We start from the raw sequence: 24,194 nt of genomic DNA, 5'->3' as shown, positions 1-24,194 counted from the left end.
TAGATGCTCCCAGTCATCTAAGGTCTGGCCTCATGCAAACTCTCATTTACAGCCTCTTAAGAATTCTGTTTTCCTTGTCTCCTGAACAGCAGTGGCCTCGCAGCCATTATCAGGCATTATCTTATACTCTATCAGTACCTATAAGCACCAACCACCCGCCACAGGATGAGGCATTCCAGAGAGAACTTGTTTTCCAGTTTTGTTCCTGCTTAGGAAAGGAGGGAATTTTTCACTGGGAATAGCATGTTGAAAAAAGTGAGTGGCTCATCACTGTTACATTTCCTGCAACCAGATCTGTTATTATTCACAGACACTAGGCCAAGAACAGCTCTTGTTCACGGTTGCTCTGAGTTCACAACCCCACAGCAGTCTGGGCCACAGACGGTCATGAAGCTGAGGCACACTCACCCAGAGAGTTGCAGCCTGGCGTAGGACACTTCATGTTGAAATTGTAGCTTTCGTGAAATCGACGTCGCTTGGGGCGGTGAGAGAGATCACTGCCTGAGTCCTTCAGGGACATGTCCTTGGCAATGCTCTCATCATGAGACACGTTGGGGCTGGAGATGTCTATGTCAGACTCAGAAGAAGGTGCATTTCCGGTTGGAGTTCGAGGTGGTGACTCATCATGATCAGCTGTATTTTTAGTTTCTACAGAAAAAGCAATTGGGAGAACTGGTGAGTGGGCCCCTCTAGTTCAAGATCCGCTAGGTAAGAAGACTTGGTGGGCTTTGCAGTTCTCTTCCTAGTGTCATGAGCCCAAACTCTCCATGTAGCTAGGAATGACCTTGAATACGTGATCATCCGGCCTCTCCTGCCCTAGTGCTGAGTTTATAGGCATGTACCACCATGCCTAGCTTTATGCAGTGCTATGGAACAAAATCAGGGGCTCGTGCATGCGATGCCAGCAGTCTACAAGCAAGCTACATCTACAGTCTTTCAAGACCTAACGAGTAATTTTTAGCTACTTATCTGCTACAAGACATTGAAGACACTTTGGTATAACTTCTGATTGAATCTAAATCTGAAGTTCAAGTACTATATGTTACCTCTCCATATTTGTCCTAAGCTCTTAATCCTGAGTAATCAAAATCAAGTATAAAGTCTGAAAAATAACTTCAAAAGGAGCCAAATATGACAAAACTGTGTTCTCACCATCGCAAGTGGTGGTTTTTTTTTTTTTTGTTTTTTTTGTTTTTCCAGACAAGGTTTCTCTGCGTAGCCCTGGCTATCCTGGAACTCACAAATCCGCCTGTCTCTGCCTCCCGAGTGCTGGGATTAAAGGCATGCGCCACCACGCCCGGCCGCAGGTGGTGTTTAATAGTGAAATTTAAAACTAATGTTAAAAATTCACCAAAAATGTAATATCTTCTTTATTGAAAAAGTAAGTAAGTAAATAATGAGCCCATTTTTCTTTCCTTGAGACTCACAGGGCAGAAAAATCACTGAGCTGGGTGCGGTGGTGTGCGCTCTTAATCCCAGCCCTGAAGAGGCAGAGGCAAGTGTTCTCTAGGCCAGCCTGGATGGCTACCTAGAAACCAAGCCTCAAAACCAACCCCAATTAAGAAAGGAAGAAGAAAGCCGGGCGTGGTGGCGCATGCCTTTAATCCCAGCACTCGGGAGGCAGAGGCAGGCGGATTTCTGAGTTCGAGGCCAGCCTGGTCTACAAAGTGAGTTCCAGGACAGCCAGAGCTATACAGAGAAACCCTGTCTCGAAAAACCAAAAAAAAAAAAAAAAAAAAAAAAAAAAAAAAAAAAGAAAGGAAGAAGAAGAAAAAAGACGGATATAATTTTTTCCTTTTAAGAGTCTAAGAAATGGCTCAGCAGTTAAGAGGCTGCTCTTGTTCTCCAAGAGGACCTGATTTCAACTCATAGTGCCCCCCATAATGGCTCATAATAGTCTATAACCAGTCCAGGGATTCCAGCTGTAGAGGAGTCAATGGTATCAGCATGCAAGTGATATGAAGACATATATGTAAGCCAAACATAATTTTTAAAAAAAAATTATTTTAATACTTGTGTATGAATGTATATTATACACATATACCTGCATGTATATGTGTATAATCAACACGCCTGGAGCCTGAAGTTACTAGGGTCTCATAATCTTGAAATTCACTTTTTTCTTTTCTTTTTAATTAAAAGAGAGACAGACAGACAGACAGCCTTTACTATGTATCCCTGGCTGGCCTGGAACTTTCTATGTAGGGCAGGACGGCCCTAAACACACAGGGATCCAATGACTCTACCTTACAAAGGCTTGTATTAAAGACATTTAGCACCGTGTTCTCTTTTTTTTCCTTTTAAAGATTTTTTTTTTTTAAATTATGTGTATGTGGATATAATGTGGGGCCTAGCAAAGATCAGATCTCCTAGAACTGGAATTACAGAGAGCTGGGAGCCACCAGACATGTGTGCTAGAACCCTAACTCAGGTTCTCTAGAAGAGCAAGCAACACAAGTGCTATATGTGATGGGGCACGCCTTTAATCCCAGCACTCTGGAGGCAGAGGGATTCAGATCTCTGTGAGTTTGAGGCCAGCCTGATCTTCAGAGTGAGTTCTGGGACAGTCAGGGATATAGTGAGACTCTGTTCCCTTACCCCTGCAAAAAGAGAGCAGTACGTGCTCTTAAACACTGAGCCATCTCTGCAGCACACTTAGGGTCTGATAGCTGGAGTCCAAGAGTTCTACAGAAACTACACACTCTTAAACCAAGGTCTACAAACCAGATACCTATAGGGCTTGGACAAGCTCAAAGAACGTCATTGTCTATCCAGAGGTGACAACTACTATTCAGCTCCAGTTAATAATTACCAAGTAAATGGCCATCCAGTCTGTCTTGTCTCAAAAGTTAACTATTGACCCCTGAGTTCAAAGCCAGCCTGATCTGGATAAGGGGCTTCAGGACACCTTGGAACAAAGAGACACAATCTCAAAAAGCCCCAATCAACCAACCAGCTGAGAGACGATTCACTGGTTAAGAGCTCAGGTTATTCTTCCAGAGGACCCGTGTTTGCTTACCAGCACCCACACAGCAGCTCACAACTGTAACCCCTGTTCCAGGGTATCTCATGCCCTCTCCTGGCCTCCATGGGTACCAGGCACAAATGTAGTTCACAGACTTACATACAGTCCAAACAATACAAAAAAAATTAAATTAAAAATTAGGACAGGTTTTTCTATGAAAATTGCTGTGCTTCTAAGCACTACCAAGAAAGTTAAAAATAATGAAACTCTGCAAACCAACAAATCAATCATGTTGCCTGGTTGGAGAGCCTCAGTAGCTTGCGAGATCTGCTCTAATGTCTCTTGCTCTAAGGCTCTTAAAGTATGGGATCATAACCTCAATAACCTAATACTGTCTATCACTAATAGTCACTCCTAGTCTGCAGTCTGGAGGTAAAATGGACCAGTAGTCACGGCGCTAATAAAATCTAGGTTTTATGTGGAGGTTCAGAAGGCTCTGCCTCCTGCTCCCTATTATACATCCATCCTAATACACCTAATACTCTAGCAAGCAAAATAGTAAGAAATTCGATAAATTGAGCATGGTGGCACACATCTGTAGTCCCAGAACTCTAGGTCACGGCAAGAGGATTCCAAATTTGAGGCTATATTTTTCTTTTTTTTTTTGGTTTTTCGAGACAGGGTTTCTCTGTGTAGCCCTGACTGTCCTGGAACTCACTTTGTAGACCAGGCTGGCCTCGAACTCAGAAATCCTCCTGCCTCTGCCTCCCGAGTGCTGGGATTAAAGGCGTGTGCCACCACGCCCGGCGTGAGGCTATATTTTTCAAACCCTGATTCAAAAACTACAAACAGGGCTGGTGAGATGGCTCAGTGGGTAAGAGCACCCGACTGCTCTTCCAAAGGTCCAGAGTTCAAATCCCAGCAACCACATGGTGGCTCACAACCATCCGTAACGAGATCTGGCGCCCTCTTCTGGAGTGTCTGAAGACAGCTACAGTGTACTTACATATAATAAATAAATCTAAAAAAAAAAAAAAAAAAAAAAACAAAACTGCAAACAAACCAAAAGGAATCAAGTCAACAGTGTCTGCTTACCTAAACTCTGACAATCTCTCTGCAGTGCCAAAATGTTCCTTAAGAGATAAAACTGACCAAGCCCTCTGCACAGTGCCAGTCCCACAGACCCACTTACCTCTATCTGAAAAGTCAACCACCTGCTCCGTTTCAGAGCCAGATGAGCGAGTCTGTCGAAGAGGGTACTTTTTTGGAGTCACTGGTGTGGGCTGCTGCTGACTACGGGTCACTCTTCTGGTAGAATAGGCAGGCTCCTCAGTGCCGAAAGACGGCAAATTTCGAACAGGGCTGGAATCTAACACCGGTTTTAAAAGATCATAAAATAAAAAAAAAAGAAGAAAGACCATTTTATATCCATTCACACAATAATCAGAATACTATTTCTTCTCTTCTATTTCACAAAACTCAACACATCCTTAGATTATATGTGTCTTACTAAATAATGCATGCCAAGGGGCAGGTGGAACAACACCAATATCCTAACGGTGGTACAGGATGACTCCTTCAGGATCTGGAGTAAACGCTGAGCTCCACTTGATTCCACTTCACCATAGCAACAATCTGTGGCATCTTATGCAAGCTAATGTCTCTAAGCTTGCTTCTTTGCCCATGAGAAAGAAAAATACTTACTTTAGCATGGAAAATAAATAAATAAATAAATAAATGATGGACAGTAGTAGTATATTCCTCACGCTAACTGTAAGGTCTTGGTTTTTTTGTTTTCCAAAACAGAATCTGAGTGTAGCCCTGGAACTCGCCTTGTAGACCGGGTTGGCCTCAAACTCACAGTGATCCACCCACCTCTGTCTCCTGAGCTGCTAGGACTAAAGGCGTATGTGCCTTACCCACAGTGGGAAAAAGTTCTTTACCAATATTAGGACATGCCTGTTTCTTCCCTTGCTATATATAGCCCATCATAATACAGATGTCCTAAAACTATATTTGGGAGGAGGTTGCTTGTTCTTTGACTACCCTTGTACTCGTACGGAGTTACCGACGGTTGGGTGAGCCACCATTTGGGTGCTGGGAGTCAAACACAGGTTCTCTGCAAAAACAACTAAGTGCTCTTAACTACTGAGCCATCTCTCTAGCCCCTTAAGTTCTTCCCATAGAGAACTCTCTTCTAAAGCCTTCAGAGACCTTTCACATCTCTAGTCTGATGCCTCTTAAAGGAAATAAAAGCTAAAACTGAAGAGTATTTTAAATGACAACAACCTATGAAAATGTCTAAATTGAAATTGTCAAACTGTCAGGAGAGGTAAGTTGGTATGCGGCCAGGGCCCAATGATTATATAGTTTCAGGGTATCTTTTCACAAGTCTGTCTATACTTCACACTAGGAAGACGGCCTTACCCTGTGACCGAAGCTCCCAAAAGATCATGTAGCTCTGTGGCCATGAAATAAAATAACTACAGAGACCCCTAAGCTCTGTTTTGAATATCCATCACCTTTAGGGCATAGCTAATTACAGTGTCTAAGAACCATTATGACTCTTTGTATATATGATTCCTTCTGCCCAAAAATATTTTGCTCATCTTCAATATGCAAAGTCCTCCTGGACTCCTCCAGACTGTTCTAGGAGACCTTCTCACAGAATGTGGTTGCTCCACCCCTGGGCTTCCAAAGGATTTGTTTTTGTTTTTGTTTTTGAAGACAGGGTTTCTCTGTGTAGCCCTGGCTGTCCTGGAACTCACTTTGTAGACCAGGCTGGCCTTGAACTCAGAAATCTGCTTGCCTCTGGGATCAAAGGCGTGCGCTACCACGCCCAGCTGACCAAAGGATTTGTTAACAAATCACTTTTATTTGTTTGTGTACAGACATGTATATATATATATGTATACATATATATATATATATACATAAAAACACGCACACACAGTTACTTTTTTGGTTATTTTTTGTTGAGAGCCAGAGTCTCAGTATCTCTGGCTAGCCTTAAACATTCTATATAGACTGGGCTGGCCTTGAATTCAGAGATCTGCAGGCCTCTGCTTCCAAAGTGCTGGGACTAAAGGTGTGCACCACCACACCCGACCCCATATTATAATTTCCCATTTACTCTATTGTTGCAGACTGATAACCACCTTTGTATATTAGGTGAAAAACCTTTCTTCCATGCTGAATAAACAAGGAGGGGAAAAGCCTACCTCTGCATAAGCCCAATGACTAAATACATTAGAGAGCCCTCCAAGTACTTCTAACCACCAGCCTTTTGTCTATTTCACTACCAAAGCAACATCCTGAGCATTTATTCAAACAGTTATTCTATCAAATGCGACTATATTCTAGAATTAAAAGTACCTTTAGAAGCATTACATCTCACTGACACACTCAATGAGCAATTTAACTCTTAAGCCATTTTATAGTGATGAGATAACATTCCCATTTTATCGTTTTATGATGACCTATATAACACCATACAGTCTTCAAGACACCTGCATCTCACATTTATATAAGCCACTGCCTATAAAAGAACATCTGACAGAAACCACTTTGAAGACCGAGTATTTCAGCAGCTGCCTTACACTTTGACCATTCTACCATCTATACCAATGGTTTTCAACCTGTGAGTCTCAACCCCTTTGTAGGTAGGGTATCAAATGACCCTTTCACAGGGGCCAGACCTCAGGTATCCTGCATATCAGATATTTACAGTATGATGCATAACCTTAGTAAAGCTATGGTTATGAAGTAACAAAGATTATTTAATGGGGGGCTGGAGAGACAGTTGCTCTTCCAGAGGTCCCAGCACCCACATCGTGGCTCATAAAAATCGATGATGAGATCTAGTGCCCTCTTCTGGCCTGCAGGCACACACACAGACAGGTGCTGTACACACAATAAATCTCTAAAAAATAATAATTTAAAGAAGGGGGGGTCACCATAACATGAGGAATTGTATTAAAGGGTCGCAGTGTTAGGAAGGCTGAGAAGCACTGCTCTACATCAAGCTCAAGGAGCAGTGTCCCTATAAGTCAGCACAGCAGAATGACACCACTGTCCACTGTGAGGACAGTCGGGAAAAAGAAAACATGTTTACCTTGGGAACTCTGGCTTAGCCTGGCTGAAGAGCGGGTGACTCGGGCAGATCGGCGCGAGGTGCCATCACTCTCTGAACTGTCTGTATGCTCGAGATCTGTAGAAAAATCGGAATCTTCGGTTCCATCTGAACTACTGCCTGCATTTCTCTGCAATACCATAGATCCAGACATTAGCACAAAAGCATTTACTGCGGTTTTCTATTAGCACTGGAAGTAAAATGAACCACGATGCTGAAGTACCAAGTTCCAACATAAGGAAGGACTCCACCACCAGCCAGCCTTCCCCTCCCTGCTGTGCAGAGGCGCTGCCCTTCCTTTCAGACATGGTAGTGGAATAACCTACAACCAAACCACCTGTACTCAACAGACCGAGAAGAAAAGTAATTCTTACTGTATTATCACTAATTCTGAAACAATCTGGACTGAATCACTAGAACTCTCGTAAATTGGAAATAAAAGCACCCAACCCAAGAACAAAACACCCAAATCAAAATGGTCTGGCTAGTCAAGAAAAAATAAAAAGAACGAACGAAAGGAAAGAAAAAGCATGGTCCAGTGGCTGACAGCACAGGCTGCTCCGGCAAAGGACCTGAGTTCATTTGCCAGCACTTGCCCACTTGGTAGTTCACAACTGAAGTCTGTAACTCCTGCTCCAGAGGGAGCCAAATACCTCCAGCCTCCTCAGGCACCTGTACTCATACATCCCTACACACATCCAGATAATTAAAAATAGTACAACTAAATCTTAAAAAAAAAAAAAAAAGAAAAAGTCCAAGATGGTATATAAAATGTTATCGCTAGGCCCCACTTAACTTTGGGGTAAATTTTATCCAAATTCTCCATCAACAAAAATTGTATTAGCTAGGCATGGTGGTGTATGCCATTAATCCTAGGAGAGGTAAGAAGATCTCTGTGAGTCCAGGGCAGCCTGGTCTACATAACAGAGTTCCAGGACAGCCAGAGCTACAGAGAAACCCTGACTCGGGGAAAAAAAAAAAAAAAAAAAAAAAAGTCATTTCAAAACAAAGTATGTTCTTGGGGCTGGAGAGATGGGTTGGTGGTTAAGAGTATTTGCTGCTCTTCCAGAGGACCTGGGTTCAATTCCCAACGCTCATGGCAGCTTACAACTACCTGGAGCTCCAGTTCTAGGAGCTCTTAATACGCTCGTTCTTCTGGCCTCTAGCAGTACCTAGCTATACATGTGGTAGTCTACATACACGCATACACACACATACACACATTATACATGTAAAAATTAAAATAAAACATGCTATAGTCTATAACTCTAATCCCAAAAGAAATTAACCAGAAAAAGATACAAATTATTTTCTTAACCATCAGTCCTCGATGTTTCTCCACATGGATGTTATAAGTGCTGCTGGAAAGGAATTTATACTAAAAACTAAATAGGTATTCAAACCAGGCTTTTTAAAAATTAGATTTATTTTACTGTATGTGTGAAAGTTTTGCCTGTATATCGATCTCATACACGCCCTCGGAGGTCAAGGGAGGTTGTCCAGTCACCTGGGACTGGAGACATAAGCGGTTGTGAGGCTTGAAACATGGTGCTTGGAACCCAGTCCTCTGCAAGAGCAACGAGTACTCTGACCAGCTGACCAATCTCTGCAGCCCCATGTGTCAGGTTCTCAGAAGCGCATGCCACACCCGAGCCATCACGCTCAGCCTCCTGAAGGGCGACGAGCCATGAAGATTACTTTACCAAGCAAGCACTGACACTTGCTCTTTTCTAAGCTGGAAAAAGAGCATTTGCTGACATCACTACAACTCCTCACACTCAGTCCTAATATCTTTGGCAGGAAAAGGGAGTGGGACAGAAGAAGGACTGAACTCAGGGCTTCCCTGCACTAACCACACCCCACTGAGCTATAGCTTAGTCCCAGGCCCCAAAGCTTTATTCAAAGAATAAGCTCCCTCGGGCCAAGTATGTTTGGAGTTACTAGATTCTTACAGAGGACACATATATCCTGTGACTAACAACCCACACTAAAAACATTAATATTTCTCTAGCAAACAGAAATTTAGTGTCACACTACATGAGGCATATAAAAAACTAAATAACCTAAGGATAGATTAGGACAGATTGGCCATCAAACAAGTTACCAACATATTTACCTTTGGGTTTTGTTGGTTTTGAGAGGTTCTTGCTATTTAGCTCAGGCTGGCCTGGAATTTATTATATAACCCAGGTTTGCCTTAAGCTCAAGATGAGCCTCCTGCCTCAGCCTCCAGGATGCCAGAACTACAGGTGTGTACCACTATACCCAGCAAGAACTTACATTTTCTTCTTCTTTTTGAGACAGGACCCCCAGCATATCAGCCATGTGTACCTCAAACTACAGAGATCCACCTCCCTAAGTGCTGGAATTAAAGGCTTGTACCATAACATCCAGGAAGAATTTACATTCTCCACTTTTACATTTGGAAACTGCTAAAAGGAGACTAGACCATTCCAACAAACCAGTAGGTCTGTCTCTTGTATTTGGTATGCCTGGATATAAATACTACCTGTTGGGCTGACGAGATGGCTCAGCGGGTTAAGAGCACTGACTGTTCTTCCGAAGGTTCTGAGTTCAAATCCCAGCAACCACATGGTGGCTCACAAACACCTGTGCCCTCTTCTGGTGTGTCTAAAATCAGCTACAATGTACTCATGTATAATAATAAATAAATCTTTGGGCCTGAGGGAGCAGAGCAGAGTTGACCGGAGTGAGCAGAGGTCCTAAAAATTCAATTCCCAACAACCACATGAAGGCTCACAACCATCTGTACAGCTACAGTGCACTCACATACATAAAATACATAAATAAATCTTTAAAAAAAATACTACCTGTCAACTCTGGTCATTGCAAGAGACATTAATGTAAATATTTAACTTGGAAAGCTTCCATGAAGAGTGATCTCTGCAGAAATACCAACCGTCTATCCATCCAAATATTTCATTAAAAAATCTGACCACAAGTAAGTAGAGGCACAGAATGTCACTAAAATAAAAGGCAAACTTTAGGGTCATCTCAGCCAAAGACCCAGACACCCGTCCATGACCTATCAATTCTGCCTGGAATTTATTATATAACCCAGGTTATACAACCTGTATAACCCTGAAAAATCAGCTCTTTACTTATTTATTTCCCACGTTAACTGCTTTCTTACAGTGTATACAATTTCAAGCAGAGACTGTATGAACTATGGTTACTTCTTTGTCTGTGTTCTTCTCTCAACAGCGATGACCCTTTAAGCCAGTGATCACGCATACTTTTCGAATTCCTAGCAACTAGCACGTGTAACACTGCTCTTTGCATTTTACAACTGAACATATGGGGCAAATGTCATACAGTTCAACAAACATTTACTGACCAGGAAATGTCAAACTGAACAAATAGGTGGAAGACGATGACTGAGACGCAACAGGCCTGCGAGCTATCCCTTGGGGGTGGGCGCTGGTTTGCTAACCACCCATCCTCGGCTTTGTTGTAATCCCCCCACCAGGAAAGGAAAGTGGTCTTCCCAACTCGCCTTTACAACACCTATCGCCATCTCTATCCGGAAGGGCGGGGCGTCAGTCGCCCCAATCCAGGCCTTGCTAAGCCGCACCCGCCACAAGAACAGACTGCAAAGCTGGGCCAATAAAGAGAAGGGAGAGCATTCGCCACAGCCAGTCCGAGAGCACCGGGGCCAGACGGAGACACCGCCCACGCACGCGGGGAGGTGACCGTTGGGCCCAAACAGGCGGCGTCACCATCCAATCAATACGCTTCTAGACATTTCCGCGACCAATTAACAAGAACGCCTCCGATCCGGGCAAGCAGAGGGCGGGAATAGTTACAGGCATAGGCCGAGGCCAGGGTCGGGCCCACATTTTTCTGTCTGGTACCGAGAGGAGACAGGGTAGCTAGGCTAGGCTCGGGGGACCAGAAAGTTGGAACCCAAGCACGGCGAGGCGTGGCCAACCGCGTCACGTTACTCAATCGACTCCCCTTAGAAACCCGCCATCCCTTCTCTGCCATTTCTCACCTTCCTTCGCGGCATTGCTGGCGGCTGCAGCCCGACGGTCCCGATTCGGGCGGCGGCAGCACCAGCAGGAACGGGGGCTCCGGCGGGCTCCGTGGCGGCCTCTGTAGCTGTCCCAAACACTGCGGACGATCCCAAGTGCCTCCTGCCTCTCAGCGTCTAGAGCCTTCTGCGCAAGCGCCGCGGGCTGGAAGCGCCTATTCCTTAACTTCCGGCTGAGGCTTGCGTCACCTGACCTTTAGGCCAGTGAGGATCCTGGGAAGTTCGAAACTCTTAGTGAGGCCTGTCAGCGCCATTTTGGAATTGGGCAGGAGACGGCACCAGTGGTGAAACCTTCGGCTAGACCTTTTTAGTTAGGTAGGCGGCATCCGTTGTGGGATTAGGTAGCCATGATTGTTTGGGGCAGAAGTCTGGCAGTTGAAGGTAACCGTTTTCATCTTTACATTGGGCAAACTCTCCCTCGTCGTTTTAATTTGCGGCGTGGAGGGAGGAAAACCCCAGAATCCATCAGGTTGTCGATCTTTAACTCTTTCGTTTCCTAGTCGGCCGAAGGACGTTTCCGTTCATTCTGTAAACTCAGAACTGGCAAGAGATATTTTGTCCAAGGAACTGCTGTAAGAGCTACTCCGTATTCCGGAGTGGTGTGAATGGGGCTTGAATAAAGGATTGACAGGGTCGTTGTCGGTCTTGAAGTGGGGGTAGAGTGTTCTCTTAAGGCGTTGTCCTTGCGTTAAGAGAACAAGAAGTAAGTTATGAGATGATGCAGAGCCATTCTCAGGATGCCGGAGCGCCAAAGAATTTCCAGTTTATCTCTGTTGTGAAACGCCCCCGGCTTATCAGTGCTCTGCTTTGGTTTGAGATCTTTGGGTGGCCCGGAGAGGGGCGGAGGACGTGGTTTGAATGTGAGGGTGCTGTACCAAAAGTCGGAGAAGTGTTGAGCCTCATTCAGCCCGTGTGACCTCTGTCGCACAAATGCAGAAGCCAAGAACTGAGTGGAGAGAGAAATAGTATTTTGAAAGACACTGGAAAGGGAGTGGGTGTTCAAGTAATAATAAAAGGCCATAAGAAGAAGAAATTAAGACTAGAAGAAGAGCTATACGAAAAGTCTGGAAACAGGCGGATGGTGGGGTGCATGCTTTTTGAAGCGGGCAGATCCAAATCATGAGCTTAAGGCCAGCCTGGTCTACACGGCCAGTTCCAGGCTAGATCCTGTCTCGAAAAAGAAAAGTCTGGAAAGTGGTTTGTAGGCCTTGAAGTTTTAGCCTCAGAGGACTTGAAAGAACCAAGGTGAACCAAGATGACTTGCTGGGATCAAAGCACCCTTAGTTATTACCAAGATAGAATTCTGGTTCTAGATTTGGGTCTGTGTGTGTGTGTGTGTGTGTGTGAGCTGATGACCACTCATGACCACGTGAGTGCTCAGAGGACAACTTTGGGGAATAGATTCCTAACTTCCACCTTTGTGGTGTCTCAGGGATCAAACTCGGGTCACCCAGCTTGCTGAAAGAGCAAGTGCTTTTATCCACTGAACCCCCACAGGCCCCTATCAGAATTTCCATTTGAGGCTGGCTAACCTGGAGGGAGGCTTTAAGAACAGATTACAAACCTGATTGACATGCTAAACAGAGGACTCGGGAGTTAAAAAAGTTCCAGACCCTTAGCCCACATTCCCTGTGGCTGGGGGTGGGGGATAGCTTAATCCATTGTTGACGCCGTTGGCATTCGGTATTTTGCTTTTAGTACTTAGTATAAATACCTTTTAACAATCGTTGTGAGTTGATTTGCACATAAAAACTTGCTTGAAAAGGGCTCAGATATTTTCCTTTGTATTATTTTAGCTCTCTCGTGTTTAATCCCTACTATCACTGTTCTTTTCACGTAAGGATATGTTCCTGGGGCTACTCTGGAATGTTCTAACTCCCTTACTAGTGATAACAGCCTTATATTTGAATAATATCCTTTTAAGTTGGCTTGTGGTGACACACATCTGTACTCCCAGTCCTTGAATCAAAAGCTTGATTCAGTTTAAGGTTTTCAGCTACATGGTTCTAGACCGGATTCATCTTCCAACCCCCTGTAATTTCTTTTCTGTCTTCAGAAAGACTTTCCTGATTTACTGTTTGTAAGGTAATAAAACATGGTGACATATTATTTTTCAGAAACTACTGCATATTTTCAAACATTGATAGATATGTCCCCCCTCCGTTTCCCAGCCAATAGGAACACAGTCCCTACTCATCATTATCAGCTTCAGTAGAATTGAGTACAAGGCTTTGATGTCAGATTTAGATCAGCTCTGTCATTTTTTTTTTCTCTCTGTGTTGCTCTTGGATGAGTTTTTAAATTGACCTGAGTTTCTCATCTTGAAGTGTGCATGCTAATGACCAGGTTACTAAGTGGTTGGAAAGAATAAAAGAAATGAGTATTTTGAAAGACTCAGCAAGTTTCTGAGATAGAGTAAGTGCTTGATGTATAGCTCTTTGTTTGTTTGTTTGTTTGCAGTCTCTCTAATCATGACTATAACATCCTACTGTTTGGTATTTTCCTGTGGTGTCAGTGGTCACTTCTATCTATTTAGCTCACTTCAGCTTTAGAAACCTAGCAATTACACAGACATCGTGTCATACCAAGATGGAGAAAATAGCATCTTCCCTCAGTGGAGCTATGAGTTTGAGTTGTTCTCAAATGCTATGCACTACTAAAATATAGATAGATAGATAGATAGATAGATAGATAGATAGATAGATATAGATATAGATATAGATGGACAGGAGGATCCACTGGGACAGAGGGGAGGTGGAGCATTTCGTCTGAAAAGTAGGAAAAAGATGAGAGGTGAATGAAAATTTTAATAGGATGACAGAAACCAGGGGCTTTCCATGCAAAGAGTACAGCATGTTCAGAAGCTGAGGTGTGGAGCAAGCATCCTGTCTGGGGTAACTGACTTGGCAAGGGGGAGTGAAATGGTTGCCAAAATGGTGCTGGGAACCAGTTCCTGCAGAGCCTTCTGTGCCTGGGTTGGGAGACTGGAGTGGACTGGAGGGGCTAGGCTGGTACTGAAGTACTTTAAGCAGAGATGTTCCGTGATCAGACTTGCAATTTAGAGATTTACTTCTGGCAGCTTTTAGAGGAGGGATCAGAGAAGCAGGGAAGCCCGAAGTAGATTAGTTCAAATGCTGCTGCAATCTGCGCCCAAGATGAGGGCTAACTAAAGCGGACTGGGACAGCAGGGACAGTCGCATGTGCCTTTGTAGATGGTTTTTACTTGTATCTGTGTCTCATCTCCTCTGTTACATTTCTGAGTTCTCCCCAAATAAAAAGTTGCTCAGTAGCCGGGCGTGGTGGCGCACGCCTTTAATCCCAGCACTCGGGAGGCAGAGGCAGGCGGATTTCTGAGTTCGAGGCCAGCCTGGTCTACAAAGTGAGTTCCAGGACAGCCAGGGCTATACAGAGAAACCCTGTCTCGAAAAACCAAAAAAAAAAAAAAAAAAAAAAAAGTTGCTCAGTTTTCCAGGACTGGAAAACTGGAAAACAGGACTGGATGGCTCATTGCTTAAGAGCACTGGTTGCTCCTCCAGAAGACGAGGGTTCAATTCCTAGCACCCACATGGCAGCTCACAACTGCCAGTAACTCCGGTTCTAGGGGATCTGACACATACACATTCAGGCAAAACAGCAATGCACATTAAAAAAACAAAAAAAAAAAGTTCCTCAGTTTCCTTTAAAATACACCAAAAAAGGGTACTAGGTCATAATAGGCAAAGAGGAAGGACAGCATGCAGGCAGCAGAGTCTGAAAGAGGGTATAAGGCTAATATTTTTCCTAGTTTTAACTCTGCATAGTTTTCTTTTTTCTTTTCAGTGGATAAGCAAATAAGAAACTGTAGCTGATAGTGAGCATGATAAACTCTAAGCCACATTCCCTCACTTCAGAATAGCAATTCTAACCGTAAGGGAGCTCACTGAGCTCTGGAGCAAGCTTGGGACTCAGCAAGTGTTTGAGTAGCTACTGTAATCTAGCTGCATGATGTTTTATTTGTGAGTTCATCACAATAAAGTGAGTTTATTCAAAGAAATCCAGCCGGGCAGTAGTGGTACATGCCTTTAATCCTAGCACTTGGGAGGCAGAGGCAAGCAGATTTCTGAGTTCGAGGCCAGCCTGGTCTACAGAGTGAGTTCCAGGATAGCCAGGGCTATACAGCCCTGTCTCCAAGAGAAGAAGAAGAAGAAGAAGAAGAAGAAGAAGAAGAAGAAGAAGAAGAAGAAGAAGAAGAAGAAGAAGAAATCCAAAGATTCAAAAAGAAAGGTTCCTTTGCCAGTAAAATGATAGGTACTATATTTCAAATACAAGTGTAATTGTTCATTGCCTGCTTCAAAGGCCTTAAGCTCCTGAAAGCTGGGAGCTCTGTGTGGCTTGTCACACTGTCGGCAGCTTCTTTCATTCTTGCTGAATGGCATCTGAAGAACTCAGTAAATGGGGTAGTACCAAATTCAATGTTCCTGACCCCAGGGCCAGGTGATGACTCAGCTCGGAAAGACTTCCAAAGGACCAGACCTCCTCTTTTCCATGACCAGGTACATATCCTGGAGGATTAGCGATAAGACATTCTCTGTGTGAGAGAAGCTGGCCTGGACCTTTTCAAGACAATGCTATGGTAACTAGACCCATCTCATCCTGTAACTTCCAGCTAAAAGTATTGATGTATCCTCTATTCCTTTGGGAGAACTTCAGCAGTTGCTGATATCCTACAAATTCATATTAAGATCCTTTTCTTTACGTCTGCCTTAAGAATAGAGTCAGAGGCTGGGTGGTAGTAGCACATGCCTTTAATCCCAGCTCTTGGAAGGAAGAGGCAGGTGAATCACTGTGAGTTCAAGGGCTGCCTGGTCTATAGAGTGAGTTCCAGGAAAGAAAAACCCTGTCTCAAAAAAATAAAAGCAAAACAAACAAACAAAACAATAGTCAGTCTGGCATGGTAGAGCATACCTTTAATGCTAGCAATCTCAAAGCACAGAAAGCTCAGAACACTGCAAATTCAAGGACAACCTGATCTACATAGTTCAAGTTTTGCCGGAATTGGGCTAGGGTTGGGAAGGGATAGGTGTAGCTCACACCTTTAATGCCAGCATTAGAGAAGCAGAAGAAAGCAGGTCTCTGTAAATTGGAGGCCAGCCTTGTCTGCACAGAGTTCCCATGCAGAGAGAGCGACAAAGACTGTCTCAACAACAAAAACCAAAAACACAAAAATAAGAGTCTCTGGTGGGCCTTTCTTTCTTTCCCCTGCTGTGTATGGCCTGGAGCTTCTCTTAATGATCTGGCCAATGGTTAAGTTGGTTCCTGTGTCTTCCTTAGGCCCCACCCTCAGCCTACCCTGGGGGAAATTATTGGCTAGATCCCAGCAGGCGGCAACGCAGCTTCCCACCTTCTGCAGCTGGGGTTATAAATAACCACCACCCAAAGCTAAACAGTCAAATAACCACATTTTGAAAATTGCTTTAAAAAAAAAAGTCATTATGCTGCTCTGGTAGCAATTCTTCTCTCCCGTCCTTCATCCCCCTCTTTTCTTCTACTTAATTTATCTCCTTTCCCTGATCCAAGCCCTCCAGGGAAGTCTATGTGAGCACAAAGCTGTCCTATGATGAAGACATCCTTTTCCCCATATTTGACGGGCTCAGGGCCCTCCAGGGCTGTAGTTATAGTTACATGATGTTGTTACGGCAGCAGAGGCCTCAGGGCAACATATGTTCCTCAGCGTAATTGGGTTTTCTCTAGCAGACTGTCTCTCCTTGGGTCCTCCATGCCCTAATTCACTTATCAAGAAGACCGGGGAACTGCCATTAGGGATGGCCCTTCGTTATTATCATTATGTTTGGATTCCAGGAAAACTAAATTCCCCTTCATACTTCAAGACGGAGTACACATAGTAAACACGAATGGAGACTTTCAGGTGGTGGGCGTTTCCATTGAGTCACCAGATATTTCCTGAGCATCTGGGATACGGCAGGCATTGGGCTGGAAGCTGAGTGAACACAGCTCATAAACCATCAACTTGGGACAAGTGTCTGCAGGAGGGGCCTGTGGAGGTCACCTTGACCTGCCTGCAGCCCCCTCTGCCTTTCAGAAATTATTTACCCAGTATAACCCAAGACAAGATGGTGAGGAAAGAGATGTTTCCTAAAATTTACAAATTTACTGCTGTTGTAAAGCTACACACACAGACACACACACACAAACTTAAAAGGACACTATGATTTAAAAGATTTTATGTGTAAGAATACATTGCTTATGTGCATGTATGTACACCATGTTCATGCCTGGTCCTCTCTGAGGTCAGATTCTTTGGAACTGGGATTACAGATGGTTGTGAGCCACCATGTGTATGCAAGGGATTGAACCCAGGTCCTCCGGGAGAGCAGCCAGTGAATGCTCTTACTGAGCCATCTCTCCAGCACTCTTAAGGGGCATGGTTGATGTAGCAGGACCAAGCCCACAATGAGCAATGTCACCCATGGGCAGGTAGTCATAGGCTGTGTGGGCAAGGTGGCTGGAGGAGCAAACCAGTAAGCCACACTCTGCTGTGGCCCACGCTTCAGCTCCTGCCTTGGCTTCCCTAGATGATGAACTGTGACCTTTCCAGATAAACCTTTCCTTCCCCAAACTGTGTTTGGTACTGGAGTTTGCCACAGCAACAAACAAGCAAATGAGAGAACTGATCATCTTCTATGTGTCTCTGGTCTTCATAGTTGAAGCTGCAGCTTCCATGTTCCATTGCTCTACGGGACTGCTACATAGTGTGTTTACATTTCCCTAGTACTAAGGGTCCTTTATGGCAGAGCATGGCAGCAGCTGCTTGCTCCTATGGCTCCCTCCTTTTTTTTTTTTTTTTTTTTTTAAAGATGTGCGCCACCATACCTGAGTGCAGTGCAAAGAGCACTCTTTTTTTTTTTAAAGATTTATTTATTTATTATATGTAAGTACACTGTAGCTGTCTTCAGACACTCCAGAAGAGGGCTCCAGATCTCGTTACGGATGGTTGTGAGCCACCATGTGGTTGCTGGGATTTGAACTCTGGACCTTTGGAAGCTACCATGTGGTTGCTGGGATTTGAACTCAGGACTTCTGGAAGAGCAGTCAGTGCTCTTACCTGCTGAATCATCCCACCAGCCCTCCCTCCTGCTTTTATTTCTGCCTCAAAGATGTTCTTTATTTCTTCCCTCAAAGAGTTGTGTATAGTCACCTGCTCATAGTCTAGTATGAGAGTACCAATCTAAGATAGTACCAGAATTAAAATGTTAAACTATAGCTCAAAAAAAAAAATGTTTGTTTAATGAGGTAGGGCCTCTTGTAGCCCAGGCCAATCTCAAACTTATCTACTTCCCAAGTGATGGGATTACAAGCATGTGCCACCACACCTAGTGTTACCCTGTGCTGGGAATCACATTTGGCTCTTTGTGCATGATGAGCAAACACTTTCTACCAACTGAGCTTCCTCTCCAGCCCCTCAAATGTGCTTTTGTTTTTCAAGAGGATGGCAAGGTAGTATTCTCTCTCTCTCTCTCTCTCTCTCTCTCTCTCTCTTTCTCATCTATCTTTGTGTGTGTATCATTTTGTGAAATTCTATTCATTTCAAACTTCTCTAATGGACTTTTTTTAAAAAGATTTATTTATTTATTTATTATATGTGAGTACACTGTAGCTGTCTTCAAACACACCAGAAGAAGGCGTCAGATCTCATTACAGATGGTTGTGAGCTACCATGTGGTTGCTGGGATTTGAACTCAGGACCTCCAGAAGAGCAGTCAGTGCTCTTAACTGCTGAGCTATCTCTCCAGCCCCTCTAATGGACTTTTGATTTTGTTGTTGTTGTTGTTGTTGTTTTTGTTTTTTCGAGACAGGGTTTCTCTGTGTAGCCCTGGCTGTCCTGGAACTCACTTTGTAGACCAGGCTAGCCTCGAACTCAGAAATCCACCTGCCTCTGCCTCCCAAGTGCTGGGACTAAAGGCGTGTGCCACCACCGCCTGGCTGGTCTTTTGACTTTTAAGTTTGAATGAAGAACAGAGATTTCGGGTGGGGTGGCTAAGCCATGTTCATTTCCAGAGGCATTGTTAGTAAGAGGATGGAATATTTGCTTCATGACTATTTCTCTAGGACTGTCTGCTCTCTGTTTCTCTGCAGCTTCCCAGTCACACCACTGGTGAACTGCCGAGTGTACATGATGTAGACGAAGAGTGAAACTGAGCAGAAAGTCTATGTAAAGTGCATGGACGCAGGGAGGCGGTTCTCTCTCACCCCCCCCCCCAACAAGATTGGAGGTTCACCTTAAATGCTGTAGTCACAGCTGGGGACTTATCTCAGCGATGAAGTGTTTGCCTGGCATGTGTGCGTTGCTATCCCCAGGACCGGGGATAAAAGCTATACCCTTCTTATCCACTGTGAGAACCATGAAGATGTTTCTGTTGACATCATTTTCTTGGTAACCTGAAAGAGCCTTTAAAATAAAAAATAGAAGAAGACGCATTAGCTGAGCCCAGTTAACCTCAAAGAGATTGGGGGAAAAAAAAAAAGGCCTTAGCTGGGCAGTGGTGGCTCACACCTTTAATTCCAGCACTCAGGAGGCAGAGGCAGGCAGATTTCTGAGTTCCAGGCCAGCCTGGTCTACAAAGTGAGTTCCAGGACAGCCAGGATATACAGAGAAACCCTGTCATGAAAAACAAACAAACAAACAAAAGGCCTTTAATCCCAGCACTTGGGAGGCAGAGGCAGGCAGATATCTGTGACTTGGAGGCTAGCCTGGTTTATGTACAGAGTTTCAAGACAGCCAGGACTACACAGAGAAACCCTGCCTTAGTAAATATATATTAATTAATTAATCAAAGCAGAAAAAAGACTTTGCCTTCTTCCATTTTTAGGATATGAATCTTTTTATTTGTGGAAAGCTTTCACAGAAATGGGGACTAGAAATGGGTCCCCCTGAGTCATTCCATGTGTATACACAAAGTTCCTCTGTGACTAACTGTTCTTAGATGAGAATCAACTGGCTGACATGAGTTGCAGGTTACCAATAGAAGAAGCACTTTCGTTACTCAGAACAAACTAGCTTATGGCTCAAACCTACAGCTTTAGGCCTTTCTGCTGTGTTAAAGCTTTATTGTAAGATGTTGTTTTGTTCCTTTACTTTCTTCCTTTTTCTGTATTTTTTAAAAAAAAATATATTAGGTGAGTGTGGTATGAGTCTATGTGAGTATATATCACTTGTTTGTGGGTACATGCAGCATGCAGAGGCCAGAAGAGGACATTAGCTCTCAGCAACTGGAGTCAACATGCATGCTGGGAACTGAGCTGAGATCCTCTAGAAGAACAGCAAGTGCTAGAACAGCTAAGCCATCTCTCCAGCCTGATCTTTCAGCTTTGTACCAACCAGCTGGCTGCAGTGCAATCTCAGAAGTATGTATGGTACTGGGGACTGAACCTAGCACCGCACAAATGCCAGGCAAGTACCCCACTACTGAGAAGTATATAGCCTAGGCTCTTTTTTTTTTTTTTTTTTTTTTTTTCCAGTTTTTGCAACAAGGTCCTACTACTTCTCAGGGCACCCTTGAATTTACTCTATAGCTTAGCAGGCCTTGAACCTGCCCTCCTGCCTCTGCCTGTGAGTAGCTGGGATTACAGTCTTACACCACCAGGTCTACTATGATGCCATTTTTATTACTCTGAAAATTACATACAAATGAGTGGGCATCTGGTCATTTTATTACCTGCCCAACCTTGCCAGCAGATGTCACTGCACCAAGCCACATTCTCCAAAGATATGTCTAGGACGAAAGGAAGAAAGGAAGGGCTTCTGAAAGGCCATGTGGGACCATCATGACCCTCTTTCTGCATGGCTTCCATTAATACCTCTGAAAAATGATTAAGGATACATACATATATATATATATATATATATATAGCACATATGTATGTATATATGGATACATATTATATATGATATATAATGTATAATACACATGTGTATATATATGCATATATGTGTGTTTGTGTATATATATATATATATATATATATACACATATGTGTGTATGTATGTGTATGTATATATAAATATTAGATATAATTTCCCATCAAAACTGTGGCCTAAACTCATCAGATCAAGTCTCAAGTAGCTGGGCAGAGTCAGAATTCTTACCCAGACATGTTCCCTAGTTTGGGTGGGGAAGCACAGCTGCTACAGGGAGGCAGGGCAGGTGGAGCATTTCAGTGGGGGTGGAAGGGCACATGTGATAGAGTTATCTGGGAACAAGGACTATAGTCTTGGGGCTGTTCCAAACTTCACTTGTAGAGCAGATACCCCAGGCAAAGCACTCCACCCACCCTCTGCCCTGCCCTCTGTCCACAGTGGCAGAGGCTGACCCAATAATTTGGGAGCCACACTATGTCAGGACACTGGGAAAGTTGTTGGCAATTCAAACCATCATTATCACTCCTAAAGGGGTATCTTAGTCAGGGTTTCTATTCCTGCACAAACATCATGATCAAGAAGCAAGTTGGGGAGGAAAGGGTTTATTCGGCTTACACTTCCATATTACTGTTCATCACCAAGGAAGTCAGTACTGGAACTCAAGCAGGCCAGAAAGCAGGAGCTGATGCAGAGGCCATGGAGGGAGGTTCCTTACTGGCTTGCTTCCCCTGGCTTGCTCAGCCTGCTCTCTTATAGAACCAAGACTACCCAGAACCAAGATCCCAGAGATGGCACCACCCACAAGGGGACCTCCCTACTTGATCACTAATTGAGAAAATGCCTTACAGCTGGATCTCATGGAGGCATTTCCCCAACTGAAGCTCCTTTCTCTGTGATAACTCCAGCCTGTGTCAAGTTGACACAAAACCAGCCAGTACAATTGACCCCTTGTCAACTTGACATACAAACACATCACTAGTAAGCCTCAACCCTTAGTTCTTATTCATCCCCAAGATCTAAATAACTTTAAAAGTCCCACAGTCTTTACATATTAAAAGTTTAATCAATTTTAAAATATCCAATATCTTTTAAAATTCAAAGTCTCTTAACTGTGGGCTCCACTAAAATACTTTCTTCCTTCAAGAAGGAAAAATATCAGGGTACAGTCATAATCAAAAGCAAAAATCAATCTCTATCCACCCAATGTCTGGGATCCAACTCACGATCTTCTGGGCTCCTCCAAGGGCTTGGGTCACTTCTCCAGCCCTGTCCTTTGTAGCACACACCTTGTCTTCTAGGCTCCAGCTGCCTGTACTCCACTGCTGCTGCTGTTCTTGGTGGTCATCTCATGGTACTGGCATCTTCAAAACACTGCTGTCTTCCACTGTAACTAGGCTTCACCAATAGCCTCTCATAGGCTCTCTTCATGGTGCCAAGCCTCAACTCCTTTGCATGACCCCTTCAGTCCTGGGCCATCAATTGCAACTGAGGCTGCACCTTCACCAATGGCCTTCCATGGCCTCTCACAGTGCCGAGCCTCAGCTGCTCTGTGTGACCCCTTCATGCCTTCAAAACCAGTACCACGTGGGTAACTTCCATATTACTAAGCCCATCCTCAGCACAAGGTACAATCTTGGCTATCTCTGGAACACAGCCTCTGTGATCTCAGAAAACACTTCCCAGAAGATGTCACCTCAATGATGGTCTCTTAATCACCACCAATTTCTTAGCTCCAGCTAACCAACATCAATAGTCCCAGTAATGCAAAGGTTTCACTTTAGTAGTTTTGGTATCTTGTTAATCACAGCTGATTCTTCAGCCCCAGATAACCAGAACCATAGAATAATCAAGCTCAAAATAGCAACGGCCCTAAAAAGAGTCTTTAATCTTCCCTCTGAAATTTCACAAGCCAGGCCTCCATCTTTTGCACTGTTCTCAACATTATCTCCTAAGTTCCTACACAACATCTGACAGAGCTCTTAACAGCGAATGGATCTTCGAAAGCCCAAAGTTCCAAAGTCCTTCCACAGTCCTCCCCAAAACATGGTCAGGTTGTCACAGGAATACCCCACTATGTTGGTACCAATTTGTCTTAGTCAGGGTTTCTATTCCTGCACAAACATGACCAAGAAGCAAGTTGGGGAGGAAAGGGTTTATTCAGCTTACACTTCCATATTACTGTTCATCACCAAAGGAAGTCAGGACTGGAACTCAAGCAGGTCTGGAAGCAGGAGCTGATGCAGAGGCCATGGAGGGATGTTTCTTACTGGCTTGCTTCCCCTGGCTTGCTCAGCTTGCTCTCTTATAGAACCCAAGACTACCATCCCAGAGATGGCACCACCCACAAGGGGACATCCCCACTTGATCACTAATTGAAAAAATGTCTTACAGCTGGATCTCGTGGAAGCATTTCCCCAACTGAAGCTCCTTTCTCTGTGATAACTCCAGCCTGTATCAAGTTGACACAAAACCAGCCAGTACAAAAGGGGAGAAAAAAAAGCAACAATGATCCAAGAAAAGGAACCACTTTGTGTCTTTTGTACAGCCTTCATCCCATGTGCCTTTCCACTATGGGCACCCTCATGGGCATTCCTCTGCTGACCCTGCATACCCTTCCCATGCAATCCCCTGCCTCATGTGCTGTGCTGTAACATCATGGGAACTCCTGCAGCTCTTGGGGTACACTGGCTCCCTGTCTCACAGGACCTTCACAGGTGCTCTTGACTTAGCCTGGAACATTCTGGCCAGAACTCTGCTTCACCTATTACCATTAATCTCAGCTCAAATCTCATTCCCTCAGGAGACTCTCCCTAAGCCTCCTGACTATACCAGAATCCCACATTTACACTCATAGCACCCTGTACTTTCTGCATAACATTTGCCAGTTTGTAGTTACACATTTAATTGTCTGATACTTGGGGTGTTTACCTTCTGTTTCCAAACACAGACCCAGATGGTAGCTTCCACGAGGGCAGTGTCTGCTCTGTTCACTAAGTAACTGCATGTTACCCAGCAGGCGTTCAAAACTCCTGGGCTTATACAGGAATGACAAGTGGATAAAGGAAGTTATTAACTTAGAGATGGACACATTCATATAGTATTTGCATTTAAAATATAGTCCCTAATT

At 44.1% G+C, this 24,194-nt stretch overlaps 1 protein-coding gene across 3 annotated transcripts in view; it reads right to left on the bottom strand.

The window, feature by feature from the left end:
- The window catches only part of Kat7 (lysine acetyltransferase 7), a 36,290-nt gene extending 24,999 nt beyond the window's left edge, over nt 1–11,291 (bottom strand). For all 3 annotated transcript variants that reach the window (XM_021176310.3, XM_021176312.3, XM_021176311.3), the window contains exons 1-4: nt 11,113–11,291; nt 7,080–7,227; nt 4,158–4,334; nt 409–648 (exon numbers count right to left, since the gene is read on the bottom strand). In XM_021176310.3, coding sequence (XP_021031969.1) covers nt 409–648; nt 4,158–4,334; nt 7,080–7,227; nt 11,113–11,127 — 580 coding nt within the window. In that variant the 5' untranslated portion in view covers nt 11,128–11,291. The remainder of the gene's footprint in view (nt 1–408; nt 649–4,157; nt 4,335–7,079; nt 7,228–11,112) is intronic.
- Nucleotides 11,292–24,194: the final 12,903 nt, after the last annotated feature.

This window comes from Mus caroli, unplaced genomic scaffold, assembly GCF_978045245.1.
Source record: "Mus caroli unplaced genomic scaffold, Mus_caroli_1 scaffold_13, whole genome shotgun sequence".
In the NCBI taxonomy this organism is placed as follows: Eukaryota; Metazoa; Chordata; class Mammalia; order Rodentia; family Muridae; genus Mus; species Mus caroli.
This window is presented reverse-complemented; position numbering and strand designations above follow the sequence as displayed.